Source organism: Babylonia areolata, chromosome 9 (assembly GCF_041734735.1).
Source record: "Babylonia areolata isolate BAREFJ2019XMU chromosome 9, ASM4173473v1, whole genome shotgun sequence".
NCBI lineage: Eukaryota > Metazoa > Mollusca > Gastropoda > Neogastropoda > Buccinidae > Babylonia > Babylonia areolata.
In genome coordinates this window covers 43676256-43690053 of record NC_134884.1, presented here as the reverse complement: position 1 = coordinate 43690053, position 13798 = coordinate 43676256, and the positions used below count along the sequence as shown (strand labels likewise).

At 36.1% G+C, this 13798-nt stretch overlaps 2 protein-coding genes across 4 annotated transcripts in view; one reads left to right on the top strand and one right to left on the bottom strand.

Moving 5' to 3' along the window:
• Positions 1–13798, bottom strand: part of LOC143285500 (VPS9 domain-containing protein 1-like) — a 47518-nt gene that overhangs the window by 24548 nt on the left and 9172 nt on the right. Inside the window, exon 1 of one of the 2 annotated variants that reach the window (XM_076592829.1) lies at positions 2847–2969. The exons of the other annotated variant lie outside the window; for it this stretch is intronic. The gene's annotated coding sequence lies outside the window, so the exon portion shown is untranslated. Of the gene's footprint in view, positions 1–2846; positions 2970–13798 lie in introns of those variants that run through there. 2 annotated transcript variants of the gene reach the window in all.
• The window catches only part of LOC143285499 (uncharacterized), a 40986-nt gene continuing 30356 nt past the window's right edge, over positions 3169–13798 (top strand). Inside the window, exons 1-3 of one of the 2 annotated variants that reach the window (XM_076592826.1) lie at positions 3169–3329; positions 3743–3791; positions 11389–11408. In XM_076592826.1, coding sequence (XP_076448941.1) covers positions 3192–3329; positions 3743–3791; positions 11389–11408 — 207 coding nt within the window. In that variant the 5' untranslated portion in view covers positions 3169–3191. The remainder of the gene's footprint in view (positions 3330–3742; positions 3792–11388; positions 11409–13798) is intronic. The other variant, XM_076592827.1, reaches the window with a different exon arrangement.

Below are 13798 nucleotides of genomic sequence, written 5' to 3'. Positions count from 1 at the left end.
CATCGTTCAAAACACGCTTACTCCTCACTCCCAAACTTCCATACCAGCACATAAATGAAACTGTAAGCACAGACTCGATACAACATCGATAATAACTTTGAAGAATATTTGAATTTATACCAACATTTCTAAGCTTCTGTAAACAAAAAATTCTAGATTGACATTTCTTATGAATGGAATCAACATTTCTGTCAAAAGTCAGCTTATTGTCTAAGATGGTCCCTAAATATCTATATTCATTGACCCTCTCCACTGTTTGACCATCAATAACAAGGTCAGCTACAGGCAAGGGGTCTTTCCGAAAATCTATTAACATTTCTTTTGTTTTCAATACGTTGAGATCCAGACAGTTTTTCTCACACCAGGAACAGAACTTTTTAATTTCACTGAAATAAATAGCATCAGAGTTGGACAGATCTTCAATTGCTGAATCATCAGAATATTTTATGACAGGAGTTTCCTCCGTGCCTCTGCAGTCATTTGTGTACAGTGTAAAAAGAACAGGGGACAGCACTGTACCTTGGGGTGCACCAGTAGAAGTAGATTTTAGAGAAGAGTGGGCAGAATGAAAACGGACGGACTGAGTTCTATTGACAAGAAAACTTATTATCCAAAGAGTAAGCTTCGGATCAACATCCATGCCTAGCAGTTTGAGGGCAAGGAGATGAGGTTGTATTGTGTTAAAAGCAGAAGAGAAGTCAACAAAAAGGATACGAACGAAAGATCCCGTGTTATTCAAATGAAGGAAAGCATTATGAAGGAGAGTTAGGATAGCATCGTCAGTACTTCTGTGTGCTTTATAAGCAAACTGAAGAGAGTCAAGCTGCTGTTCAGTGAAAGAAAGATGATGTCGGAGAATAATTTTTTCAAAGCATTTCATCACTACTGAAGTCAGGGCAACAGGACGGTAATCATTTAGTGCGGCTGGGTTCTTTTTCTTGGGGATAGGACAGATAGTAGATTTTTTCCAGATGCTGGGGACAGAGCAGTCCTTCAGAGAGGGTTGAAAATTTTACAGAACACGTCACACAACTGGGAAGCACATGTTTTCAGTAATTTTCCGCAGATATTGTCGGGGCCAATTGCCTTCGTGACATTCAGTTTTAAAAATAAAGATTCAACAACTTTTGCATCGATCTCAAAGTCTTCACCTGTGTTCCTATCTTTGATCTTTTCCTGCAACTGTGAGATAACACTAACCAGTTCCCTTCCCAGATCATTCCTTTCAAAGCGACAGTAGAAATCATTCAGTTTATTTGAAAAATCAATCTGTTCATCCTTTTCCATTTCACAAGCTACTGTTTTCCTTTTCGTTTCTCCAGTGATAATTTTTAACCCATCCCATGCATCTGCCATTCTTCCCGTCTGAAACTGTTGCTCTACTTTTGACTTGAATTCCCTCTGTCCCCTTCGTAATTCACCTCTAAGCTTCTTTTGTATCAATTTCCTGCAGTGGGGGTGGGGTAGGGTGGGTAGGACTTGGGATGTGGGGTTGATGGGTTGGCAGGTGTGTGTCTAAGTAAGTGGGTGAGTTTATTATTGTTGTAGGAAATGTCTTATTTTGTAGTCTACACCATTTACTCATTTATTCATTTGTTATGATATATTTCATTTTAATGAATAGTGTTGTTGTTTTAGAGTGATTGTCCTGTGTATCATATACTTACTGTAATCAGACTAATTGACACAAAATACCAGTTATATAGATTTAAATTTTGCAAATATATCTTATTTAAAGTATATTAGTTTTTTTGTTGTGGCTATTGTTGTACTGACAAAGGGAGGGGAAGTCAGTTAAGTGGAATGATTGGATGAGTCTGTGAGTGGATGAGTTCATATGTTGCAGGAAATCAACACTCACTGTTCAGTCTGAATGACATGTCATGGTTTTATCACCTTGTTCAATGGTCATGGTTTGAGAATGATTGTGCTGTATTTAATGTGGCATGTACAGGAGTTTACATACAATAAATTTGCAATTAAATTTGTAATTTAATCTAACACTGTAACTGTCTCAGGTTTGATTCAAATATCTCAGACACAGAGAGAAACGGAGACAGATGTTCAGGGAGAAACACAGACACAATGAGTTACACATTTGACAGAGAAACAGGGACAGAGAGGGGTATATCTAATTTACTTGGAGAGAAACAGACACAGGGATAGATAAACAGAACCAGAGAGAGGTACACAAACCCACACAGAAACAATCACAGAAACAAATCATGTTGCTTGCAGAGATAAGCAAAAACATAGTGATACATAGACTATAACAGAGAGATAGAAAATGATACACAAACTGTGGCAAATGAATTCATAGAAACAGAGACATGATACGCTCTCTAGAAACAGACATGGAGACAACACTGAAACAGACATTTTAAAAATGTGGCAGTAAACCACCATATGTTATTAATTGTCTGCATTGCACCAGGTATATACATTGCACTGCTGACAATCAATGCTTTCAACTCAATCAAGACTTAGCTTGACAAACACTGAGGGTCTCTCAACAAGCTGCATGTGTCAGAAGACTATCAAGTATCCTTAACACACCAGTCGTGTACATTTTATTCCCACGAACTGAAGAACAACTTTCGCAAAACACTTTACACTGAAAAACAAAACAAAAAACAAAAAATCTCAAAACAAGTTCAAGCACTATCTTATGGCAGTGACTGAGTCAGTATGTGGGCCAACTGTGTATCACAATCAGGAGTGGCAGATGGCGTCAATAACATTCGTATGGTGTTAAATGACACACAACTACGGAACATTTCTCGGTTAAAACAATATGACAGGCTTTGAGTTACAGTGGATGAATCCAAAACCTCTTGGAATCCAACCTGAGGTGGCTTGTGGAGAATGGATCTACCCTCCCATTGAAACCAGTCACAGTGTCAGTCGCATGGACAGGACCTGACTGACTGTAGCAGAAGTCTTAACCACTGATTATCGCCCTTCCTTCTTCGGCTTTTCCTTCCGTAAACATCACGGAAGAAGCCGAGTACCATCAGATACATAATTCAACATAAAACCAGCAAAGGCTCTGTCATATTTGTCAAATAAGAAACCACACCGTTTCTCGAATCTTCAAAAGCTTATGAAATCTTATAAGAACTATTCTAATTTCAAAAACATTATTTCTCATTTGCAAGCGGAAATAAACGACGTTAGCGTCGCTTGTTAAAATGGCGGACGACGAAAACTTTATCATCAACGGGAAGCTCATTTCAGAGCTTCGGGTGGTTGATCTGAAGAAAGAACTCGAACGAAGAGGGCTTTCTAAAGTTGGAAGTAAAGTGCAACTCACTGAACGTTTAAAAGCGGTAAGATATTATGATTTTGATACAATTTGCCACACGTTTCTATGGACAACTTGGGTGGGACGCATCGTGTCCGTATGTCCTGGGATTCGTGGGAATGTGGATGGAGCAAAGTTCACGATAGTTATCAGGCCCTCATCCTCTCTCCGTTTCAGCGAAGGCTTTCAGATCTAAAAACCATTTTAGGCTTCACTTGCTGGATTATCATATAACGCACGAACGTTGATGCTGTAACTTGTTGAAGTTCGTAATCAGGTCAAATGACACATAGATCCGCTTACGTGTACTTGGTAATGGTAATGAATGTGGAGATAATTAATTTGTTTGTCTTGGGTCAGGAAAAATGGGCAGTAACACTATTATAAGTTAATGTAGAATGAAAGACAAATTTATCAGTTTTTTGTTTTCTTCTGCAGCAACTGTTGCTGGAGAAACAAGCGGAAACACCATCGCCATCACTCACTGGTGAGTTATCTCCCTTCAGTCAACTGTGTGTGTGTGTGTGTGTGTGTGTGCAAGAAAGATTTGTGAACCACAAGCCTGCAAACAAAAACAATCCAATACTTGCAGAAACAAAACCATAAACTGACTGCATGATGGACATATTCACAAAGGCAGTAAATTTTGATTATCTTGTTGAAAAGAGGAACATCCACACTGTAGTTACTCTCACAAGTCTCAGAATTACCTTTAACTAGAAAATCTGAGACGTTAATTGCATGTACTGTCACGGTTGTTATCTTAGTAGAACACCAACAGTAAAGAGAGTTCTATATTTAGTTTTTGATTTATTTGTGTAAACAAACTGAGTATATAAATTGTAATAATCTGGTATCCAATCTTCTATGTATGTGTGTATACGTGGTAACATTTAACAAATTCATTTTCTCTGGGTATACTTTGTAATTCAGTACCAAATTTGGAACAAACATGGTCAAAGCAATCTTTACACTCATACCAATGATAAATCTTATCGATTAACTTTATATTTCTGTGTGATGAACAGTCATTTCATTGAGACTGATTAATGAATGAGAGGCTGTGCATCATTCAGATGCCGAAATGGCAGTTTTATCTGAGCCAAATTTCAACAATCTTGGTCGTTACAGATCATTATAGGAAAACCTTTGAGTTCATTTGATTTTACAATCACACTTTTGATTATATCATCGATAAACATTTAAGAGGGGGTATTTTTCATAAATGAGTGCACAAAAGTACTAGATTATTGGGAATATCCCATACTTCCCCACCTCATTTTGACTCCGACTGAAGCAACCATCGTTTTTTTCTTATTTTTATCATGATGGAATTAATGATAAGTATGTTAAGTTGCTGTTTGTTGAAATGAAATTAATCAGCAGATATATTTTATGGTAGTGGTTTTTCCTTTTATAAATTCAAAAAACACAGATTATCACACAAACAAATTTACATTTTTCCAGAATATCATTCTTACAACTTAACATGATTTTTTAAAAATAAAAAAACAAACAAACAAACAAAATAAAGTACAGAAAGAAAGAAAACAAAACTTGCTGAATGTCTCTTTTAATTCAGAAGTCATGGTAGTGTATGTGTCTGTCAGAGAGAAAGAGAATGGTGATGTGTATTTGTGCATGTGTTTCTGTCCAGTTAAAAAAAACAAAACGAATTTAATGTTAAATTTTACAGATCATATGCAACAGATCGGAAATGTTTTCTTCAAATTGCATTGTTGCTGTACCCAGTTTTAAAGGCCTTTCTCAGCTGAATACAAATCACTTTATTTTATCAAAACAGCTTGATAAATGAAGAAACTGTGCCTGTTGCTATTTTGCCATGCGAGAATTTGAAAAAAAATCCTTTTAGAGCTCATTTAGCCATTATCAATGAAATATAGCTGGAACAAAATCAGGAATCTTTACTATACACAAAATATCAATTTCCTTAATTTTTAGCTGTTTCTTCTGTTTAGTATACATGCAGTGATGCTGTAAAATTGGAGATTTGTCCAAAAGCTCAAAATGATGCGCAAATAGGCTCAATTTCAATTAACTTCAATTGGCTGTAACTTTGGTTCTGACATAGGTAGAAACATAATTTTTGTTGCGGGATGTTTTTTTTTTACTTTTAGTTTTAATCTAACTTATCTAAGCTTGTTTTAATTTGTTTTTATAGAGCCTTTGTGGGTTTTTTTTTGTTTTTTGTTGTTGTTGTTTTTTTTTAAAGGTTGCCGGTACCTAGCTTAACCATACTCAAGTGTTTGGTGGGCCTTGTGTATGTTGGTCTGCTGGGATCTGGAGAAAACGGCAACATGTTGCAGGGTACCTAAGGCAGTGGCAATGTCTCCTTTACTGTGAATGTAAAAAAAAAAAATCTTAAATATTCTAGGTAGATCAAAATATTTCAGTGGTGTTGTCACCTCAAATAGAGTAATGAATGTATCGCACTACAAAAACAACGCAAGTTTAAATGTATATATATTTATTTTTTATTACCATGGTCAGATGCGGTTTGGTCCTCAGGTAAATCTTCTTGTTTTTAAGTGTAACATATTCATGGTTCAAATTACTTCAGTCCCGGTCGTATAACTTTTTTTTTAGGCTTTCTTCCCAGCTCTATAATATATAATGCATAACACATTTTTGACTCACTTGTGTAAACAAAGTGAGTCTATGTTTTAACCCGGTGTTCGGTTGTCTGTGTGTGTGTGTGGGGGGGGGTGTCTGTGTGTCTGTGTGTCCGTGGTAAACTTTAACATTGACATTTTCTCTGCAACTGCTTTGTCAGTTGACACCAAATTTGGCATAAAAATAGGAAAAATCCAGTTCTTTCCAGTCATCTTGTTTAAAACAATATTGCGCTTCTGGGATTGGCACAAAAAAATAAAGAATGAAGCCTAATTATATGCAAACTGCATTTACTGTTATATTTATATTTTTTGTATTCTCTAAACTTGGCACTTTGATCTGATATTCTGACCCAACAGCTAGAGCAGTCATTATTATCATTTTTTGTTCAAACAGGAACTTCTTTTGCTAAGCATGGAATTTTTATTTATTTTGCAAACGTTCTGCTGCAGATAGTAAAAAGGGGAAATTACTCTGTAATGCTAGTGGAGTTAATTTGCTTTAAACTGATCTTTCTCATCTTAAACATTATATTTTGAAACATGAGAGGCAGGGCCTTCAAGACTCACTTGTGATGCACTTTTTTAAAACAAATCCAAGCTTTTTATGTATTGAGTATAATTTCAAAATGTAATGTTTAAGATGAGAAAGATCAGTTTAAAGCAAAGTAAGTTCCCCAGCAGAGTAATTTCCCTTGTTCTGCTATCTAAACCAAAACGTTTGCAATAAATAAAACTTCCATGCTTAGCAAAAAAAAGTTCCTGTTTGAACAAAAAATGATAATAATGACAGATCCTTTGTTGGGTCGAATATCAGATCAAAGTGCCAAGTTTAGAGAATACAAAAAATATAAATATAACAGTAAATGCATTATACTCAATACCTAAAAACTTGGATTTTTTTTTTAAAGTGTATCACAAGTGAGTCTTGAAGGCTTTGCCTTTCTTGTTACTTATGTTTTTCTCTTTTTTTTCCTTGATTACTTTACTGGATAAAGTGCATAACACAAGTGAGTCTTCAAGGCATTGCCTTTCTTGTTACACCATTTTTCCCTGAATGAAGAAGTATAGTTTTACTTTTAGCAGTATTATTGTAAGGTTAATTCTTAAGTTCACAGATCAGTCTACTATGCATGTATGTGGCTGCCTGCTTGTGTGGTGTCTGTTTATCAGTATTTGTCAATAATCTGTATTATAATTAAAAGTGATAGTTTTAACCCGTTCAGTGCTAGAGAATTTTGTATTAAAAAAAAGAATAAATAAAAAAACATATTAAGTGCTCTTCCATTGCCAGGGACTTTTGAGGATCCATGGATATATTTTTTTTCTTTTTTAATCTCTTCAGTGCTCCATGATGTATACATCATCGTAATTTCAAGATTTTTTTACTGTTCTGTTTTAAAGTTGATGTGTCCCAGTGGCCACGAGTCAGACAGCTTGATATGTCTCCTTCAGATTCAATTATCCGTGAGGAGCAACAGCCAGTCACACTCTGTATGACAATATCTGGATGTCATTGTCAGTACTCCCCTCATCATGCTTTTGAAATGGCGGATGACAAACCATAACCTTATCTTAGTGGCTTGAAACAGTAGTGTGTTCCAAATTATATATATATATATATATATATATATATATATATATAAAAGAGAAGAGATTTTGCCATCAAAGATATTGCAGAAGCTTTAAAAGTCATTGACAATGATGAACTGATTGCTAGGTGTGGCAAAATCTTGTCGGATGGTTCAGTTGATTGACTAAATGTTAGAATAATGATTTGCAGAGGAGGGTTGGGGTAGCTGGAGTCATGTCCAGTTCTGTAGTTGACCTAGAGTTGGCCTCAAATACAAACTATTCTCTTATTCAGGCCAGGGAGGGTGGGAGGGAGAACATGATGAAGGGGAACAGTTTTGTGCGAGTTGTGAATTACATGTACATCATGGTTTTACTTTTATGCTGGCATTGATCAAACAGCTATGTCTACATGCGAAATTATGAACAATGCTCAACTCCCTTGCCCCTGCACTGTGGGCCAACTTGGTCTCTGTTAACCACTTTGATACTGTCTGAAAGTGATCATGAAGTGAGTGGACATGACACAGGCAGAAGTTGCAACTGAAGAACACACACACACACACACACACACACACACACACACACACAATCATTGTGTTAAATGAACTTTATCAGAATTTGAAAGTCACGAAGAGTTCATTTTCTTTTCAGAAAAGCATGGGTGATGTATACTTTATTGTAGTAGTTTACATGCTAGAATTGTTTGTTAATTATTACCCTCTGCAACCCAAAAAAACATGGCAAATAAGAAGCACAAGTCCAAATAATGCTTGGCACTGAAGAGGTTATTTCTAGCACAAAAACTATAGAAGATACAGAACGAAAGCAAATATTTTTGTGAAGGAAAATTAATGTGGATTCTAAATCCTGGCTTTTTTTCCCCATTTACTTTGAATCTAGGTATTCAAGCATTTCAAATGAAGATGATTTTTATGCATCAAAAAAGTCTATGTCCATCTCCACAGAATGATACCCAAGATGAAAACAATCAAAGTTCAGCTGGAAAGAGCATGCTTATAGTTTGATTATACACAGTCTGTAAAAGAAAATAAAACTGCTTAAAAGTTTATGATAACAACTCGTGAACTCCAGCTGAAGTCATGTAAGTGAATAACTGTCCCATTTTATGAGAAACACGGGTTCAGTCAAGATTTTTTTTTTTTTTTTTTTCAAAGCCAGTCATGTTCTTAAACAATGAACTGTCAAGCTTTTCTTACTTACACCTAAGAGCATCCCCATTTATACTTATAGGAGAAAGACTGATAATATTCCCTTCCCCCTGGTTGTAACTAAACCAATAAAGTGTCTGTTGTGCATCCGGTTTGCCTCCTCTAAAAAGAAATTGGTCAACTGATAAGTAGTGTCAAAACTATAAAACTAAAAGCATTTTAAAAAAAAAAAAATTAATTAAAAAATAAGTGATTCCCATCTATCGCCTGTCAACCCTGGGTTTCATGAAATTCGTGGATTATTGGCTGTTGTTATTCTCAGCAGTTGAACACTGAAAAAAGCCCACTGATGGTTGAGACCACAGCCCCTATCATACCCTCTGGCCTTCAACCTATCATCTTGCATCACTCCTGTGTCTCTCCTCACCCTCTTCTAAAATTATGTAAAAGTCCCACGCCTTCACTGTCAATCATGATCACTCACTAAAAAATTATATCTGATGGGATGGATAGACCAAAGAAAGCGCGGAATGTTGCTGTCAGTTTTGTCACTGTCATTGTCATCACCTTCAAGTTCAAACAAATCAAAAGACAGATCCATCTTTCATCCTTACAGTATACATAATCATCTGTACAGCATGCAAAGTTGTGTAAATCTCCTGACTGGGACCACTGTCTTCTCTTGACAAAGTCAGAAAGTGCAGACGCTTTTTTAGCATGTGACTGTGAGGCAAACCTTCGTTGCATGCCTGCTCCAAGTGGTCCTCTAAGTAAATGAATATTGAGAAGAAAGCGGTCTTCCACCTGACGAATGTTCACTGTACAGTATGTTTCTAATCCAGACACATTAGATTAACCATTCAGAGTTTGTTTATGTTCATTGTACCAAACACTGATGAAGGAAAAATCAAAATAGATGCAAGACGCCAGTGGACATCTTATAGCCCTTTGGCAACACTTACCAGGATGTGAGCTGAATCTTGTAAAAGTTAACTCACTCCATGCCAAGAGTTTTTGCCCTTGCCAATCCCTGAAAACCCAGGGTTTGTATAGGATGGGGAAAAAATTGTAAAAAAAAACCAAATAAACATCCAGACAATTGATATTTAGTATATGTATGCAAGGAATGTTGTTCCATATGTGTGCAAAAAATCAAAGTATTTACTCACCATCTTGATGTTGATCGCGGCATCCATATTTTGTGTATTTTTTAGCATTTTTGCACCCATCAGAAAGATGCACCAAGTGCCCTTGAACATGTTCCACATCACATTCTAACACTATTTGAGGAACTGAAGACCTAGTGCATGCAATGAAGTATGAACAGGTGGTGAAGAAAGTTGAAATTCACACATACAAAAAAAAATATTGTCTCTACATAATGAAAAAAAAAGGAGTTCACTGTACACAAAAGCCTGATGTAGTATCACCGACAATAGTCTTGTCTTGAGTGGAAAAGCTCATGGCAGGTGATGCTGAGTCATGGGCACAGCTTCACACATAGTAGAACTCCACATTTTGGACACCAGTTGGCAGTTTGGCGTCTCGGTGTGCTCCGCGAGATTTTCTCTGGCGTACTTGTTCGTCTGATCGCGAATACTGCGCAGCATTGCGCCATCAAAGAACAAAGAAAAAAACTCAACCGACTGGGTGTTGACTAGCCAGTCAGCTGACAAACCTGGTATGCCATGCCAGTGAAGGGATGTGCAAGAGGGAAAAAGGAAAAATTGTCAGTCCAATCACTGGTGAAAACACTTGCAAAATCGTCCGTTTCCTCAGTGGTTTCGTCGTCTGTGTCTGTCTCATCTGCTGGCACATGTTCCTCACTTTCCTCTCCATTGTAAACACTCTCTTCAGCGGCCGAATCTATTTCTAGTTCATCGGGATCTGGTTCAAATTCACTGTCCGAAGAACCAACATTATCTCCTTCGACATCAGAGCCTTCAGTTTGGATCATTTCCAAAGCATCTTCGACGCTGAGTAACATTTCACCTCTCCGACCGTGTCGAACACTTCGCCGTGACGCCATCTTGTCAAACAACTTACAAAGCTGACAGGGGGCACGCTTTGTTATCTACTGCGGTTGAGCTTATCGCGACACGCAGCGTGTGTGAATGAAAAGCTGACCAGAGGTGACGTAAGATATCACATCTGCTTTTGATTTTCGCATCCGACACGTCACTCCGACAGCACGACTTTTTAAAATCCAAATGCGCATATGCGGACACTGGCATCCAACGCTTTGTCCGCATATGCGGACAATGGCAGCGAGTGAGTTAAAGGCACTGAATGGGTTAAAGTTGGTTTTGCTGTAAAAATGTTTTAGTTTTTATTTCTAAAGGTTTTTGTTTTGTTTTTTACCAATCTTCAGTCTGTGTGTTTTGTTGTCTTAGTCTTACACAGTCCTACTCCTAGTCCTAGTCTTATTTTCATTTTATTTGATCAGAATTGATACATTTATGTTGTGCATGGCCCCTGCTGTTTATCAGACAAGCATGTGTGTGTTACGTTGTCAGCAATCTTTTGCTATTAATTTACATTTCTTTCCATTTATTTTTACCTCCCAGACAGTGAATTCATGTGTTTGAAAATTATCCAGTTTTATTCTTACGTATATAACTTATAAGGTAACTTTAGCAATGATTATCATAAAACTGATGTACAGTGAGGTTTTGTATAATATTTTTCTATTTGTTTTATTTTGCAGCAAAATCTCCAAATGTCGCTGTAAGTATTTTGCTTGTTTATTTTGTTCTTAGATATTTTGACAAACTTGCAAGTTGCTCTCTTTCAATAACTAAATTAGCATATTTCAAATTTAAACTAATTCAGTAATTGGCTACTGCTACCAAAAAAAAAGAGTCCCATTCAGTGATTCACCCCTTGCAAGTTGATGGCTTATTCGATTTATTGTTTCTCAGATTCTGAAAACAACATTGGTTCCTATCTAGAATATATACAAGATTATTGCTGTTGAGACAGAGTATTCATTGTTTAACTTAAAATTGTGTTTGAGCATGCATATAAAGTGAATGGAAATGGTCATGGTTATTCATTGTTTAACTTAAAATTGTGTTTGAGCATGCATATAAAGTGAATGGAAATGGCCATGGTGCTTATGAATCAAAAGATATGAACTAATGAATGTATTACTATTAGATTTTCATTTCAATTTGACGGTGTTTGTGAACTTTATTTCAAATATTTTTAACCCCAAGAATAACTAACTTTTGTGTAAATTGTAATGATATTGTTGGCACATCCTTTTTATTTCATTAAGTTTTCAATTGCTTGCTTGCATGATGGATGTCACAAAGTTTTGTTTGAATCTAGAGACTTTCAGCTGTATCATGCCACTTTAGACCAAGTGATCTTTATGGCCTGTGGCTATTTATTTGATTTTTATGTTCATATTTTATTTGCTTTGTATATTTCTTTTAACTGTCATAATGGTTTTATCCCTTGTATGCATCCCTCTCCTTTTTCTCTTTCTTCCAATCCACCCCCGTCCCAGCATAATTTCCACTTCCTTCACCAGTCACTTTCATTTAATATATTATGCCCTCTTTCAGTTTAGTAAAATATGTACAATAATTATATAGATAAAAATCTATAATATATATATATATATATATATATATATATTATAGCTAAATCTAGTGTATGATTGTGGTGGTGGTGGTGGTGTTTTTTTGTTTGTTTTTTTGTGTGTGTGTTTTCTCTTCTTTTTTAAGTACATGCTCTTGCAGGCAGAGGAAAGAGAAGGGAAGAAAAAGGGTGGCGGTCTCACTGTAGCTATAGGCTTTCCCTGGGAAGAGCAGCCTGAAAAGATATATCTGCTGTGACAAAAGAGTATTACAAATTACAATAGAACAATAGTTCAAACAGAACAAGTATCATAATTTCTAAAATTCATAAGTATAATTATCATTGTATGTAGTCTTGCTGCTAGTTTATCACATATGCTCATTGTTTTCATGTTAATTACTTTTAATATTTCAACTGTTTGTAGACTTGACACCACAAGCAAGCTATGTGTGTCATTGTCATGTGATTGTGTGTGTGGGTGTGTGTGGGTGCATGCACGCATGCTTGTATGTGTGTGTGTGTGTGTGTGTGTGTGTGTGTGTGCAACTCAGGTGGGAAGGTTAGTTTGTGAATGTGCACAGAGGAATGGTGTGTGTGTGTTGTTTAAAATTTGGTGAGATTTCTCTGATTTTAAGAATTGTGGCAGTGAGATCACTAAGCTGGTAGGATTTTCTTTTCGCCAAAAGTTGGGTTTTTTTTATGTTAACGTTGCAATTTTGTAATCCTACTTAATAGTAAGATTAACTTTGCAATGACTGACTGAGTCAGTGAGTGTGTGATTGTGAAATAACTTTGCAATGACTGACTGAGTCAGTGAGTGTGTGATTGTGAATGTTTTTTTCTTGCATTTGATTGGTGTTGTGTAGAAAATCCAGTTGTATGTAGTGTTCACACTGGTAAAAGAAAATCTTCACAAAAAACATTTTTCCAGTCTTTATTGCAGACTGTCATTTACCCCCACATTTATTTATTCATTTATTCTTATTATCATTAATGATGATGATGATGATATCATTATGGTTTGGTTTTGTTTTTTGTTTGTTTGTTTGTTTTTGTTGTTGTTTTTTTAAATTCTATTTATTTCTATTTCTTCTGTTTTCATTTCATTTATTACTTTTATTTCTTTACTATATTTTCCCTCAAGGCCTGACTAAGTGTGTTGGGTTTTGCTGCTGGTCAGGCATCTGCTCAGCAGATGTGTAGCTTAAATACGGATTTGTCCAAACGCAGTGACACCTCCTTGAGTAACTAAACTGAACTGAACTGACACCACAAGCAGTCTTAGTTTTTCTGTCTGTCGGTTACCTCTCACTTGGTGTCTTAATCATCAGTGTTAAATCATTGTGGTGAAATAAGGGGAACCATAGCAGGAGAGATAAGGTGGAATATGGATATAGTTTCTCTTAGATATCTGTCATTAGTTATAGGTTATCATTGTATGTGCTGTTTAATTGTGCTTAATAATTCACTGCCCGAGTTAGAATAGTAGTCTGGTGAAAAAGTAAAAATTACAGTACAGCAACAGATGA